Here is a 15,768-nt window from a genome sequence, read left to right as displayed (position 1 = left end):
AGGGAAGCGGCCAGGCGAGACCCTGACGTGCCAGAGACTGGGCCTGCTGCTCCTTTCTGTCTGGGCGCTTCCGTGGATCCTGCGCAGCCCCCTGGATGCGCGGCTCGGAGGCGCCCCGTTCGGGCCAAGCTGCTGGCGGCCAGTCCCCTCCAGGGGGCGCTGCTGGTGCCAGCCCTCTCCGCTCTTCGGGAAGCGGGGAGGCAGCCCAGTCCTGCTGCTCCTGGCAGGGACAGCGACGGAGGGAAGGTGGGGCGGGCTCTGCCCTTTGCCCATTCCGGACACAAGTCGCTGCCACCGCACTTTGCACGAGCCCCGAAACCCGTCGCCCGTCTCCGCTTCCCGCGATGCCAGCAGCCCCGCCCCCTCAGGGTTGCCTGCGCCGGGTTGGCGGAGCTCGAGGCGGCGGGGAGGGGGGGCGGTCGGGGGCGGGGCCTTCCCCTCGCCAGCCTTTCAGGAGGCGGCCAGCCGGCCGGCCGGCGTCACCCCCCGAGCTGCCTCCGCCGCCGCCCGTTGCGTCCTGCCGGGCCCCGCCCCGCCGCCCCCGCCCCGCCTCGACCCCGGCCCAAACTTTCCCTGCTTGGGCAGCTGGCGCGGCGCGGAGCCCGGGCCGGCCGGCGGCGTGGCTGACTGGCCAGGCGCGCTCGGGAGGCGGCGGGCGGGCGGGCGGCTGTGCCATGCGGGGCTTCCCTCGGGTAGCGGCGGCGGCGGCGGCGGCGGGGCGGGCGGGCGGCAGCGGCCCCTGCAGCCGGGGGGGCGGCGGCCGGGCGGCTGACACGATGCGGCCGGGGCTGGGCGCGGGCAGGCGGCATGGCCCCCCCGCCTAAGGGCCCCCCCGCCCGCAAGCTGCTCTGCATGTGCAGCCTCTCGCTCTGCCTCACCTACGCCTGCTACAGCCTCATGGGCGGCCCCGGCACCCTCCGCTCCCCGCTGGCCGCCCAGGGCTCCCCCAGCCCCGCCGCGCCGCCGGCCAGCCCCGCCGCCCCGCGCCGCCCCGCGCAGCCCCAAACCTCGCAGCCGCCGCCGCCGCCGCCGCTGCCGGGCTCCACAGCAGCAGCGGCAGCAGCAGAAGCGGTGCAGGCGGCGGTTCGGAGCAGCGCCGCCGCCGCGCAGGTAGCCGCCATCAGCGCCGCCGCCACCGCCACCGTCCCCGGGCGACCTGCCGAAAGCCCCGGCGGCGGCGGCGGCGACGCCAGCACCCCAGCCGCCGCCCAGCTGGCGGACGCCACGGCCACGCCGGCCTGCGGGGAGAAGCGGCTGCCGCAGGCGCTGATCATCGGGGTGAAGAAGGGGGGCACCCGCGCCCTGCTGGAGGCGCTCCGGGCGCATCCCGACGTCCGCGCCGTGGGCACCGAGCCGCACTTCTTCGACCGCAACTACGGACACGGCCTCGACTGGTACAGGTGAGGCGGCGGGGGGGGGGCGCTGTCGGGGCGCGCAGGCACCGAGCTCCGCGCCTCCGGGTGCCTCCCTGCCGGGATCGCGGCGCGCGGGGGCCGCTCGGGCCGTTCAAGCGCCGCCGCTTCCTCCGCCCGCAGCAGGAGCCGCGTGGCGCCCCCGCCTTCCCGCAGGTGTGCAAGTTGCCCGCCGGTCTGGACAGCCGCCCGGCCCGGAGGTGGCGAGGCTGCCCGGCTCGCCCGCTTTCGTCCGCGAGCGGCGGCTGGTGGCTCGGGGAGCGCCGCGGAGCGCCGACTCTAGCCCGGCAGCCGCCTCGCGCTCCCCAGGCGCTCGCCCGGGTACCCGGGGGCCGGCTGGAGGCGGCCGGGGGCGCGGGGGGTGGGCGAGAACCGGGGTGCTGGGCGGGGCGGGGGCTGCGGGGGTGGGGGGCTGGGATCGGCCGCCTGGGAGGGAGCAGCCCGGGTGGGGAGGACGCGTTTGCTTTCCTGCCCCGAGGAGCCTCTTCGTATCTTGAGGTGCCGTAGAGGGAGCTGCTGTGTGTGTGTGTGGGGGGGGGGAGAGCAGGCAAAAGTCGAGGCTGTGGAGCCACCCTGGGCGCTTTGGGACAGACTCCCCCCTCCCCCCGCCACTTGATGCCTTTGCCCACCGCTCGGAAATCTGACCCTTGGCCGAGCGGCTGCTGCTTGGCTTCGCGGCGCTCTGTCGCCCGGCTTCAGCCGCGAAGAAAACGCGTGCCTCTTCCCGGATTCCCGGGGGATTCCCGAGCAAGCGGTCTGGGTCGGAGGGTGTCATCTGCTGGGAAAGGCTGGCCGGGTCACTCGGTTGCTCCCATGTGTGCAAAAGGAGCCCGTGGAGGAGCCCGGCTGCACGAGGGTCTCTGGCCCTCCCCACGTTGTATGGGAGACCAGCCCAGGCTCTCCTGGGACCCTGAAAGCTGAGGAAGGAGTGGGATCCCAGGAGACCCTCCTTCCGGGGGGAGGAGGGGATTGTCTGCATCCTTATGACTTCTGAAACGGTAGAGGGTTTCCTGCCTGAGCAGAGGGTTGGGCTAGAAGACCCCCAAGATCCCCTCCCGATGTTGTTCTGTCTGGGAGAGGCTTGGGCACTGCTGAGCAGAGGAGCCCAGAGGAGCTACGAAGGGCTGAGCTTTGTTGGGTGGGTGGCCCAGGTCTGCACCCATCGCTCAGTTGCCTGGGCATCCCTTTCAGCCCTCCTGAGGGGCACCAGGGAAGAAGCCAGAGGTGCCCTAAAAACAGGGGCTTCCCCAAGACCAGGCGGGTGACAAGAGGCAGGAGGAATGTCCTTACCTGCATCCTTACACGCTTGCTTCAGATAGCTTTGCTGTGCTTGTGTGTGTTTCTGTGTCAGTGTTTCTTACCTAGAGCTTTGGGGTGGGAGAGGGGCCCTTTTACTTTCTGATGTGCAGTTTGCATCTACCCACATCCGGCGTGGCCCAGGGACAAGGGCTGCAAGCCAGGAGCTGCCTAGCCTACCACATGCAGAGACTGGAGGGCCCAATTCTGTTTCCAGACTTTTTCGCCCTGTGCGGGAGCTGCAGCCAGTGGGTGCTGCGTGGAGAGGCTGCTGGCCATCCCTGTGACACTCTTTCTGCTTTTGGGTGGTTTGTGTCTCTCGTGCGGCTTAGCCTGTCTGCCTTGGCTTCCCTGCAGTGGGGCTCAGTGCTTTTGGTGCACTCGGGACTGGAAGCCAGCCGTGGGCAGGTCCTGTGCCCCCTGGCAAGCCCTTCATTCTTCGACATGGTCCCGGCACTTGTTGTGGTCTTGCTGCCTGGAGTGCTTAACCTTAGCCCAGCCCTGTGATTTGGGGCTGTGACTTTCTGGGGGAGCACTGAGCACCCAGAAGTCACTTTCTTTATGCAGCTGACCATCCCTTCTCTACGAAGCAGGTCAGGAAAGTCCAGGGCATTTTGCATTGAGTGAAGGCTCCAACGGGACTGAGATGACCCGAGATTCTAGGAAAGGGATTGCCAGTGACTCTGTCCAGCCAGTTCAGCAAATTTGGGAGGCCTGGTTCAACGGCTGCCCAGTGTAGGACTCTACAGCTCCAGCCTCTGCCACCGATGGCCATCCAGTGCCAGCTGTTTCATTGGTCAACAGCCGGGCCTGTTTCTTGCCTTCCGCCCAGGCAGCTCCCCCTCCCCTGCTTTGGCTAATGCCAGCACAACGGGTGGCCGAGAGGCTTCTCTGCCGTGAGTGGAGGCTTCCTGCAAAAACAGCTCTTTCTCGGCTGGTTTTCTGCTGGCCCTTTGGCTCCAGCTGAATTGCCAGCTCTGTGGTTTCAAAACTCAAGCATTTGTTCCACTCTGACGTTTGCTCTGAGCGGTGTGTCTGTGCGTGGGTGTGCATGCCCAGTTAATGGCTCACACAGCAAGAGGTGACACTGCTCATTCTGGCTTCGCTTCGGCCCTTCGTGGCCTCTTAAGGTTACGTGCTTCGGAAGACGTGGGCACATAAGCTGCGGTGGGGCTGGGGAGGGCCAAAATTCCTGCAAGATTCCCACAGCTTTGCTACTCAGGCACTGCTTCTCAGCCAAGGGAGGGTCAGACTTGGCTACGGAGACCAGTGTGGCTATCCAGGATGTCCGTGGGCTTCGTGCTGCTGCTCAAGATGGGGGAGGCAGGATTGCTGTAAAAGGCTGCCTGGAAGGGGAGCCTCCTGACCCAGAAGCCTTTCGCTGCTGAAAAGGACATGCCCGAGGTGGGGATGCCGAGCAACCTGTTTGGGGAGGGGGCAGGCGGGGCAGCTGGGAGTAATGACCAACCGACTGACCCAGGCTGGGAGAAGAGAGAGAGGGGAGTTGAGGGAGAATGCCTGGCCTGACTGCTGCCCCCTCAACGCAACACACAACCTCCTGAACCACAAATGCATCTAATTGCTCTCATCTTGGAATGCTGTGCAGTTGCAACGCTGGGTTTATGACTGGCTTGGCCGAGTGGGTCACATAAGCACAGCCTTCATTGAAAATTGGGGGCCAGAAAGTGGGGAGAGAGACGGGGAGAGCTTTCTCTCGCTCTCAGATCATCCAGAAAAAATGATTGTCGGAAGGACCCCTCCCTTCGTCCACCCATTTACTCTGCATCAAGTTAAATTCTGGTGCCCGGGTCTGCCAGACCTTTCACCAGGAACAGACCACAGATGGGTGCAGCCAAGGGGGGGGGGGTGCTTCCGAGCCACAGGAAAGCAAGCTGTGGCCTCCTTGCTCCTCGTGGCCTCCTCTGGCCCAGAGTCAGCTCAGTGGAATCACCACTTTCTGGGGGGTTCTGGTGATTTGGGGGGCTTGACCTAGGTGAGCTCTTGTCACTCCCAGCCGGGTTCTGGAGTTTGTGAGCTTTTACCTCTGGGCTCTGGCGAGGCGATGGGGGTGGTAGCTGCTGCCGACTTCTTGGAACCCCTGGCATTGGCAATAAAGCAGTGAATGGTGGAGGCAGGGGGGGGCAGCTTTATTGCCTCCGGTGCTGCATGCAGGTTGGCGTGTTCAGCTCCTCTGCAGTTAAATGAGTTGAGATACATCTGGGTGACCCCCGACTCATGCCTTGAGTTTTGGAGAGGAAGCAGCAGGATTCAGTGGCAGCCAGCTGCCTCTGGGGCAGACCAGGGGGTCAGTCTGACAAAGCAGCATTGTACTGCGAGCTCTGCCCCTCTCCTGCGAGTGTCACGCTGTCACACGCATGGCCTTAACAAAAGATCCTGGGGATGCCGCTGGCAACCTCTTACTTCCTAATTCACCAAGGTGATTCTCTGATTCTCCAGGTGAGGACAGCAGCTGCCGCCATCACCACCATCAAAATTTGCAGCACTTTGAATGTGTCAGAAAGGCATACAAAGTACAAAGAACTAGCCTCACAAAAACGAAGAGCAGCACAAAAACGAGCGCTTGAGCTACGTCTGCAGGCAAGAGGAAGGCAGAATGCCTGGGCTTCTGTGTGGCTCTGCTCTTCTCCCTAGAGAGGGATGGAGTTGGCTTCAGAAAGAGGGGGCGGGTGGGGGGGGGGAGAGAGCAGGAGGTCTGAGATAAGTCCTGTTCACTTGATGTTGGTACTGGGCAAAATCCGGGGACAAATTATTAAGCAGTCAGCATTTGGAAAAGCACGCTATTACTTAGCAGATGTCAGCATGGATTTATCAAGAACAAATCGTGACAAATTCTATTTGCTACTGAGAGTTCAGTTGACCACAGGAGAATTGCGGCTGTGGTGAGTAAAGAAGTTTCCTGTGAGTTTTTGATACAGAAACTGGCAAAATGTCGCTGGACCCAGAGCTGTCTGAACAATTGTGCCGTCGTGTGGCTCTGTGAGGCTCTATTTGGGGCCATGGGCTCTTTTACATATTTACAAATTGCCTGGAACTCCCCAACACAAAGGTGGGGGAGTTCCAGTAGAAGAAAAATCTATAGCCCAGGGTTGAACTGTGGAGATAGGGAAAAAAATATCTCAGGATGCAATCAGAGCTCAGGCGGGTCCTGACAGGCTGCAACAAGAAGGCAAAGCAGGCGGGGGGGGGGGGTGTCAACAGGGACAAATGCAGCATCTTACCAACCCAAGCAGAGAGCGGTGCAGCTGCAGAAGAAAAAATTGGGCACAATCTGAGGCACCTTCCATGTGTCAAAAGCAAGCGCGGTCAGAGGGACTCTCTATTTCGCTTGCTTGGGCTGCGCATACGATATGGTGTCCAGCTCTGGGCAGTGGTCAGGGGCTTAGCGGAGGGTGTCTTGGGAGTCACAAAGATGATCCAGGGCCTGGAAGGACGATGTGGAAGTTCTGGGTCTCTTTAGCCTGAAGACAGGAAATAATTGTCCAGACCTGTTTAGAAGATGAAGAAACCAGGGCTTTATGAAAGAAAGAGTGGTTTTGTGTTGGCTGTAAAAGCTGTTTGCCAGTGGGACCTAATCTCGGGAGGTGGTGGGCTGTTTTTCCTTGGGGTGTCTACAGAAGTGCTGTTTGGGTGCCCCCCCCCCAGAAAGCCTTCCTTAGCTAGAGTTCATTTGATACCCCTGCTGGGATTTTGGCTGAAGCCGTCACCAAGGATGTCCCAGGCCACGTCCCGCCTCCTTTTCTCGTAGTTATTATATTGTGCACGTCAGCAGAGACTTCATGGCTCCAGGGCTGGTGAGGTACAATTCCTACTGCTTGTATATAGCGGTAATTTCTTTCAAATGATTTTTGCTTGGAAAGGTTTCCATGAATTTAGAAGGCCTGGGGTATGAATGAGCAGCCAAAGGCCTAGTATGAAGAAGTGAGAAGGGAGAGAGATCAACAGTTCAATTTGGTAGCTTTACTTATCTACAGTAATCCTGGGAACCTGCTTTCGTGATTGATTACTTGCAGTCCCAGCGGACCATAAAGCTTCCTTGGCTTTTCATTTTCCTGTCCAGCTGCTCTCCGAAGTTGTAACCTTCATCCCGCCGTGCTCTCGGTAGGAGCTGTGAGTGGAATTCTGAGGTAGACTGCAGGATTTGTTTTGAGTGCTCAGTTCCCCAGAAATCCCACTCGATGCACCCCCATGTTTCCCCGGAACTGGAAGAGTGAGAAGCGAAGCCCCTCCGCCGTTGCAGCTGTTGGGTGGTGGTGGTGGGGAGTCGGGGCTCCTTGCAGGGAGTCAGGAGGGGTGGTTGGTTTCCACGGCTGCTGGAGAGCTGCCCCTCCATCCCTTTCTCCAGCCCCCCAGCAGCCCCGTGGCCTTCAGTGGCCGTCATTTGTGGCCTCAGGCCCCACTGAAAGAGCCCCTGGGTAGTGCAGACCCCAAGCTGCCCTGAAGGGGAGGTTGGGAGAAGCAGCCCTGGACGCTTCCTTCCAGATGTGCTGTGTGCAGAGGCTGCCCTCCCCCCCCCGCATTCACCTCTGCCCAGGAGCGAAAGTGAGACTGGTCGGAGAAGGAGGAAGCCAAAGGCCGGCAGGTTTGCTTCTGTCCACATGGGCAATATTTAGAGGCTCCGTGTGATGCTGCTCCTGCGCCACGGTGGGAATCTGGAAAAGATCAGGCAGCATCTGCAGTCCTGGCCGTCCCTTCCCAGCTGATCTTCCCTGAAAGGAGCCCTCGGCTTCCTGTGCAGGGCGTGAGCGTGCAGGGCTGTCAAGAGAATACAGCCTTCGGAGTGGCTTGATTCCTTTGTTCAAAATTATTGATTACATTTTAATAGGGAGTTGTGCCTTTAATTTAATTGGCTTTGCATTTTATTCTTTTTTGCTTGAGGCCTCCCAGGTGCTGCTCTGGTGGAGAAATGGGGTAAAAGGGCGGCCCTTAAGAGCCAGGCAAAACCACTGCCGGTGCCTTGCTTCTCACAGGCCTGTGGGGTAAGGAGGGGGCTCTTCCCAAGGCAGCACCTCACCCCCCTTCCTTGGCTCTGCTGCCAGGACCCAAGATGGAAGGGTGACCTCCTGCACAGTTGCTTTTCATCCCTACCTGCTGGGTGGATTCAGTGGGACCCCGGGAAACCCTGAAAGTCCACGGTGGGCTGGTCTGGATCACGTTTTTGCTGCTTGGACCAGATTTTCTTCCCATCTGGCACTCTATAGAAGTTGTGGATCAACCTGTTCCTGCGGCACTTGTCCAAGAGACCGAGGAAGTCTGGAAGAACCGCAGGCCTTAGGCCACGGCTGTCAAACTCACCACGTCACATGACGTGTTGTGATGTATCGCGGCTTTTTTTGCATTGCCGGAGCTGGGGTGAGCGCAGCAGTTTGACACCCTTGCCTTAGACCCTTCAGATGTACTTTGTTCTGCAAACCTCAGGACTGGTTTGGCCTGGCAGGGCCAGAAACCTGAGAAGACCTTTGTGGCTGTGATGGTCTACTTCACTATGGGTATTCTGTTCCTTGGAGACAATCCAGTCTGTTCCTCCCTATTGCCTACCCTCCCAGGGTGTCTTTGTGGGCTAGACATCGTAAAGCTGTATTTCTGAGGCTTTGCCAGGATCCTCCTACTAAAAATGTCAGTCTGGAGCCTGGGTTTTCTAGGCAGGAAATTGCTTCTTGGTTCTGGAACCTTTTTATTGGTGTTTGAGCTGTGGCTGACAGGAAGGCTATTGCTGAGGCCTCTGGTCCATAAACAGAGTCCTTGGTGCTACTTGGTGCTACTGCCCAGCGTGGGCCTTGCTCTTCGTCAGTACGTTGGGGTTGAAAGTGTGTGTGGGTGTGCATGTGAGAGAGGGAGAGGGAGAGGGAGAGGGAGAGAGAGGAATGCATTGCAAAAGCTTGGTGAGCAGAGTGGGCCTTACTGCTTTTTATTTCCAAGCTTGGCAGTTTTATTCACTGATTCATTTTATGTCATGTAAAAAAAGAGAGGGGGAGGGAGAGAGGAAATCCTTTTAAATGTGCAGTGTTTGAGAGCTGGAGAAAGAATGTGTATATTTGAGAGAAATTAGCTGTTTTTCCTTCTGTGCATGAAAGAGTCCAACTTAGAGAAAGCATCATCGTCCCGCCTCATGTCAGTTTTTACATGCTGCCGGCATTGAGGATGGGTCATAAACTCCTGGGCTCTTTATGACTACAACTATTACTAACACCACCGCCCTTATATAGCTGAAGACATTTACCTTGACAAAGTGTCCTGTGAATTCTTTAAAAAAATTGCAAGATAAACAGAAGAAGACTATACCTTAAATTAATGTTCACCTCCAAGGTTACAGGATGGGTAGGTGGATGAGATGAATAAGATGAGCATGGAAATTATTTGAGGAGTGAAGTATGGGAAGGAAGGCAAGGGGGAGCATGGGCCTGATGCAAACTCTTGAGCAAAGGGGAGGTGGCCAAAGAGATGTGTGGCTCCGCAAATGAACAGCCAGTGGACAGTCCCTGAGTACATTCTCTGCAGCTGGCGAAGTCTTATTATCTCAACATGAGCTTCTGAGTATTCAAGCTGGATCAGAGGCCAGCAGTCAAGTTAGTTTGTTCGGCTGGAGTGACCTTCCACTTGGTCTTTAGCCCTGTTGAGAGGCTTTCAGGTGCCACTGCTGGATACTGCTGATAGGCCAAAGTTGACCAGTGACCTCATCCCCTCTGGTCTCCCTGTTCATGACCTTCAGTCATCCTGACTATTGGTTCGGGAGGATCTGTTCTCATGTTCCAATTGCCCATTGGAAGCTTCCTTGAGAAGTTTGTCTTATTGCCAGTGGCTTTGCACTACTCTAGAAAAAGTCATTAATATTTTCAAGCCCTGCAAACATCATATTGGATGAGTACAGTACATCCTGTTGAAATAAGGCCCAGTCAAAAACTACCTTGAAACTTCAGCAGTCATAAAATATGATAATTGATCCTAGCTACATGGAACATCTCTTTGGTTTCCTGTAAATTTCTAGATACGTCAAAATGCCCTGTCTGATCCATAAAATGATGGCAGCTCTTGCCCAATTAATCTATGCAGCTAATCCAAAATCTGAAGTTCTTTTCTGGATGCCCCCCTCTTCAGAGACGAAGCGCATGAGATTAGCCTGAGGACCTTCACTGGAGAGGCACCCAGCAGGGCAGATCCTCCTCTTGAGAGACTCTCAGACGCTGAGAGGGAAAAGGAAATATTTCAAAACATGGACATTTCAGTCCGCTGTACTTGCGAAAAGGCTTGATGGTTCTTCAGTTTAGTAATTCTGAGAAACAATTCACAGAGACTCTCTCTTAGTGAATTCACTCAAGATTAGGACTGGCAGTTTGCTTATTCAGTTTTTAAGATTCTGTGTTCTGACACCTTTTTCCTGCCATTAAACCTGGTTTATAAATCTCTGTGTAAATCTTGTTTGGGGCTTGACAAAGAGTTGGCTTGCTGCATTTTGAGAGCCATGTTACGGTATATTGATCTTCCCTATCTAGATTTCTGATGAACAGAAATACAGCTTTTATTGTTGTGATTAATGTTCATGGTCATGTTTGTTTTATCCTGCTGGCCCTCTATTAATGTCAATCTTTGCAGCAATTTTCAGTTTTTTTCCAGTGCAAGAAGATTGCCTGCCCTTTTTTTTGGCAGAGGTAATGGGTAGCTTACAAGTATCAGGAACACACACACACACACACACACACACACACACACACACACACACACACACACACGTCCCTTCTCAGCCCAACATTTGCAAGCAAGGAATGTTCTTCCATATTGTCAGATGTCTTTTGTAGCAACTTAAACCAGGAACAATAGATCCCAGCGCAGGACCTCGGAGCTCTGATTAGTAAGGGCCATTAGAAAAGAGAGTTGGGATTGTGACCAAAGAATTCCAGCAAGTGCTTTTCCTTTTGAATGAGGCCTCTGCACATACGTAATTACTGGCCATGAGAGCTTTCAAGGGTGGCAGACAATTTACTGTTATCAAGAATCTGTTGCATCTTTCCTTAAAATGCAGGTGGGCATCCCATGATATCCTGAAGTTCAGCCTGTGATTGAAGGTAGAGATGGATATGCGGAGGCTGACAATAACACTCAGCCTCAAGTGATTTTCTAATGTCCCGTTTTTCTCATTCCGGGTCAGTCATAATTCAAAGCATCGTCCTGCTTGCTGTATTTGCCCACAGCTGTCCATTTTCAGAGAACCCGGGGCGTCCTCTTCTCCGGCTGAAGCTGGCTGTTCGTTGCTGTTCTCTGCTGTGCGTGCATAATTCGAAGCATCGAGATTCCTCTTGTATGATTTCACCTTTTGTGATGAATTTTGAGTCCATCTGAATGCAGAGTGAAAGGACAGGACTTCCTTTCTTGGGAAAGGAGATTGCCTGCACGCTGCCCTTTCCCCTGCTGGCTTCTGGAGAGGACTAGGTAAAACACCAAAGAGAGACGGTGATGGTGGTGGTAATGATTCTGTTGTGCAAACTTTTTTGTGTGGAAGGAGGATTGCAAAAGAAAATATCACGTTAGGGTTGATGAGCAGGGAGGTGTGGTATGATGAAGTTCCCAGGTTAGGAATGTTTCTAGGTTTTTTTGCCTGCATGCAGAGCCCTAAGACACCCCCCAAAATCTAATTGTAACATTTGAATAGGAGAAATAAAAGCTTTTTCGGAAAACCTAAAACAACCTCTTCACGTTCCTTCTGCTAAGAAAATAACACATGTGTGTGTCCCCCCCCTTTTCCTGGCCATCTGAAACATCCGATGGGAGCAGAGCCTGCAGGTGTGTCTGTTCAAAATTCATGATGTATCCTCAGTCTGTACTGATCATGGTGGAGTAGGTAACACAAGTGCTTCAGGTGTTTGGCGCTACATTACCCATACTTCTGAACGTTAACCATGGTGGCGTGGCTTATGGGAGCTGGAATCTAAAATAGCTGAAGAGCATCTGGTATTTTGGAGAACTTTTCTTGTATCTGAGGGGATGGGTTGATGGTTCCGTCCCAGGAGGAGGGAATTAGATCCAGCTCTTCAGAGAAGTCAGATGCTTCCCTTCTGGAAAATTTCCCAACTACGGTATTTGTTGGAGTGTTTACTACAGTGTTTCCCAAACTTGACAATTTTAAGGCATGTGGACTTCAACTCCCAGAATTCCACAGCCAGCAATGCTGGCTGTGGAATTCTGGGAGTTGAAGTCCACATGCCTTAAAATTGTCAAGTTTGGGAAACACTGGTTTACTACATAGAGCCAATGCTCCCCAAATCCCTGGTTTTGCCACAAGCCTCCTGGTGGGCTCTTGGTGCAGGGCTCAGGCTCCCTGGCTGGATTTCTGGGCATCCAGTGGGTGGCTTGGACATTGTGTGCCAGCCCACAAGGTGGCAAGTTGGGGAAGAGTCTTCCCTGCAAACTCAGCCAGCCAGACCAATCAGAACACTGGATTGCTCTTTCTCAGCACCCAGACCCAGATTCCCCCTTCCACCTGCAGCAGGTCCTTTTCCCCTCAACCTTTCAAGGCAGACTCTGCTGGGCTTCGTGGTCCTGCAGCTGCACAGCTGCAGCCGGGATCTTTGCCTGGGAGGCCATGGCTCGGGGAAGAGGCTGACTGTGGCGTGTGGCAGCATCGGGGTCTCTGGGCTGCGCTGGGTAATCGGATTTCCCCTCCTTTGTCATCCCCAGAGAGGAGAACGGCTGCCTTCTGAGGGCTGCACACTCACTGAGGTATAGGAGACCATTCAGTGGGCCTGGCATGGAGGAGGAAGGAGGCCATGGGAGATCCTGAGCCAATCAGCTGCATCACTTCCTTCCCCCCCCCCTTGTCCTGAGGAAGAACACTGCCCCCCCCCCCCCCCGTGGGTCCCTGCATCACGATGGGCTTCGTCATAGCAGGAAGGAATGGCTGCTGCATCCTCCTGCTCCATCATCTATTCTGGGACTTAGACCTACAAGTAGATAGGTGAGGGGTCTTCTTCTCCCCCCCCCAGGTCAGGGAGAGAATAAGCCTGATGGGGGGAGCTTTTGTCAGGCAGCCTCAGAGACAAACAGGCCCCTTCTTGCTTAGGGCGGTTAAGCACACCAGCCAGGCGGAAGTGAGCGAAAAAAACTGATGCCACCTTGAAGCTCCAGATGCTGCTTAAAGGCCATAATTGAAGTTTAATCCTGTCTGATGGGGGGGATGCTGATCTCCCCCCCTCCCCACAGAAACTGGCTCTGGAGGGATCTCTCTCTCTCTCTCTCTGGGACACTGGGGGCAAGTGTTCCCCCCTGCTTGGGGGAGGCCAGGAATATTTAAGGAAAGAAGGAATGTTGGGGGGGCATTGGTGATGCTTTGGGGGATTTTAAGAGGAATGAGAACAAAAGGCATCCAGCTGCAGCTGTTTCTTCTGTTTCTGTGTTTTCAGAGAGAATAAGTTGGTTCTTAGGAATCCCTATTTTTTTAAAAAGATAGAACGGAATTATTTGCTGGCACTCGTTACAACCAACTGAGGAATATAATATTATAGTCAGTGACCAAAAATAAATATAATCTTTAAACAATTAGGATACATGGACTATTATTAAGTAAAATAAAACAGTTCTAAAATATACCCAGATAATTTGGTGGATTGCTAAAACTATTAAGCAACCACTAAATTACTGGGAAAAAAAGAAAAACAGATATTCTCAACATAACCCTTCTTCAGTGACCGTTTGAAGTGACAGGGGCCCTGAAAAAAAAGTGATTTATGACTGACCACACTTACCACCAAGGCAGCATCCTTGTGTGGTCGTGTGATCATATTTTGGGCACTTGGCAACTGGCATGCACTGGTGACGGTTGCCGTGTCCCAGGTTCTTGTGATCCCCTCTCTGACAAGCAAAGGGGAGGGGAGGCCAGAGACAACCTGGTTACTAATGGCCTTTCTTTGCTAACTAACTTAAGTGGGGTGGATGACAACAAGAAAGGTCGTAAAATGGGGCAAAATATACTTAACAACTATCTCGCTTAACAACGGAAATTTTGAGCAATTCAGTTGTGATCCTAAGTCGTAATACTTACATTTGAATTCAGTAGTGACTAAACTTTTGAACTGCTTAAATGATTAGCAACGTCTGCCTGTATTTGTGTCAGAAGCACCTGCAGAGCTAACCGGAGGCTGCGTCTGTGGTTGAAAGGATTTCTCAGTGACAACACTGTCGCCCACGGGGACGCCTGATTGCCAAAAGTAACACAACATTTCCTGTCCCCAATTAGTAAGGTAGGCAAAAAGGAAGGCATTCCTTCAACTGTGCTGGTTGATAAAGGAGTGCAGGAAGTTCTCGAGTTACGACACTACTGGGAAGAGGCTTGCCATCTCTAAGTGGGGCAGTCAACATGTGTGATGTCCTGTGGCCATGCCCGTTGCCATGGTAACACCAGGATGCCCGGGTCATTAAGTGGGAAGCAGCAGAGTCCCAGGTAAGGTTATTGAGTGCTGGTGTGTGTGTGTGTGTGTGTTGTGTGTGGTGGAGCCCTGGGGCCTTCGGTGGAGGCTAGGCGGGGTGGGGGGGAGCAGGGTGGCCTGCTGCACTAGGAGGTGAGGGGGATTAAGAATTTAATTAAGATTAAGATTTAGAAAGTCGCAGCATCTTGCGACTTTCTCCGCCAGTTTCCCATTGACTTTGCTTGAGGGAAGCTGGTAAGGAAGGTTGCAGATGGCGATCTTGTGATTGTGACTGTTGTGAGTGCAAGCTGGTTGTCAAGCGCCCGAGCGATGATGTGACTGGGATGGCTTGAAATTTGAGGAATAACTACCACTTGTTCTTCAATGCCATCGCAGCTTCGAATGGTTGCTAAACAAGTGGTCCATAAGCGAGGGCTAACGGTAGTAATTAGGCCTTAAAGACTATTTAAATGCAGAGGCCCACAGAGAAGGGCGCGTGGTTTTCATCCACTCTCCTCCCAGGGGCCTCGCCTTGCCCGGAGAGCCGCTAAATCTCTCCCTCCTCTGGAGCTGAAGGTCAGGCACTGAGTCGGCCTGGTTGGCAAAACTCTCTCGGGGTAAGCGGTCTCCCTGGCACGCCTCCAGTTTAGAGTGTTAAAGTAGTGTGAAGCCCAGCTATGGGTCCAACTCAAGGGTCTTCTGTGGTGTTTCTGATGGGGGAAACGCTCTCATGGCCGGGTCAGGCCAGGCGGGGCTCCACAGGGTCTTAGGTGGGACCTGTCAACCGGGCCCTGAAAGAATAAAGTCAGAGCATCAAGAGGACTTCCAGCTGAGCCAGTATTGCACAAGCAAAGGTGGGATCAGAGCAATGTAAATCCATGGAAATGCACTTGGAGTTTTTTAAAAAAATCAGCAGCTATCAACTCTCTAGAGCAGGGTTCCCAAAAACCGGGGCGTGAGACGATATTCCAGGGGGTGCGAAAACCTGGGTTTAGAAGTTTCAAAATTATAGTGTATATTCATAATTCATTTTGAACTTTTGTAAGGGGTGCAAGAATATATCAGAAGCATTCTAGGGGTGTGGGGTATAGAAAAGGTTGGGAACCCCTGCTCTAGAGTGAGTGTGGCCAACTAGGATTTCGGAATGGATTTGGTTTAAACCATTATTAATTCACCCATCAGGATAATTCTGTAACCATCTTTTCCAATAAAACTGCATTCTACTTGTTTGATATAATCTAAATACATTTTCTTTAGCACGGTACTTAAAATGAGATGTGGCTATCCGTTCTGGAAGTACATAGTGTATAGAGAAATGATTTAGTCAGATTTTTCTCCAGATTATTTTTCATTAGAAAATGGAAAGTAATCATTGTGTCAAGCCAACTTGTGAGAGATCTTTCTGAAGTCATCAGGCACTAAACAGCACCAGCTCCATTAATTGTTCTCGATGCTTAGAGGATTTTTTATTTGATATGTGTGAGGAGAACAAACATCACCGGCTTTTCAATTGTACTAATAATATTTAGGTTTTTTCAACAGCATTTTTTTAAATGATGTTTTAAATTAACTGTTTTATTTATAAACTATGTTTTTTTCAAGATAAAAAAGATGCAATTTTAACTAAGGCAGCACCATTAATTTCAGCT

The 15,768-nt window shown here is 53.7% G+C and overlaps 1 protein-coding gene across 1 annotated transcript in view; it reads left to right on the top strand.

The window, feature by feature from the left end:
- The first annotated feature begins 776 nt into the window (after positions 1-776).
- Positions 777-15,768, top strand: part of LOC120310812 (heparan sulfate glucosamine 3-O-sulfotransferase 4-like) — an 88,645-nt gene continuing 73,653 nt past the window's right edge. Inside the window, exon 1 of the mRNA XM_039349631.1 lies at positions 777-1,400. Coding sequence (XP_039205565.1) covers positions 808-1,400 — 593 coding nt within the window. The 5' untranslated portion in view covers positions 777-807. The remainder of the gene's footprint in view (positions 1,401-15,768) is intronic.

The sequence above is a fragment of the Crotalus tigris genome, unplaced genomic scaffold (genome assembly GCF_016545835.1).
Source record: "Crotalus tigris isolate CLP2741 ecotype Arizona unplaced genomic scaffold, ASM1654583v1 scf7180000018301.7375997, whole genome shotgun sequence".
NCBI classification, from domain to species: Eukaryota; Metazoa; Chordata; class Lepidosauria; order Squamata; family Viperidae; genus Crotalus; species Crotalus tigris.
The sequence above is the reverse complement of the archived record's forward strand: the minus strand, read 5'-3'. Positions and strand labels throughout refer to the sequence as shown.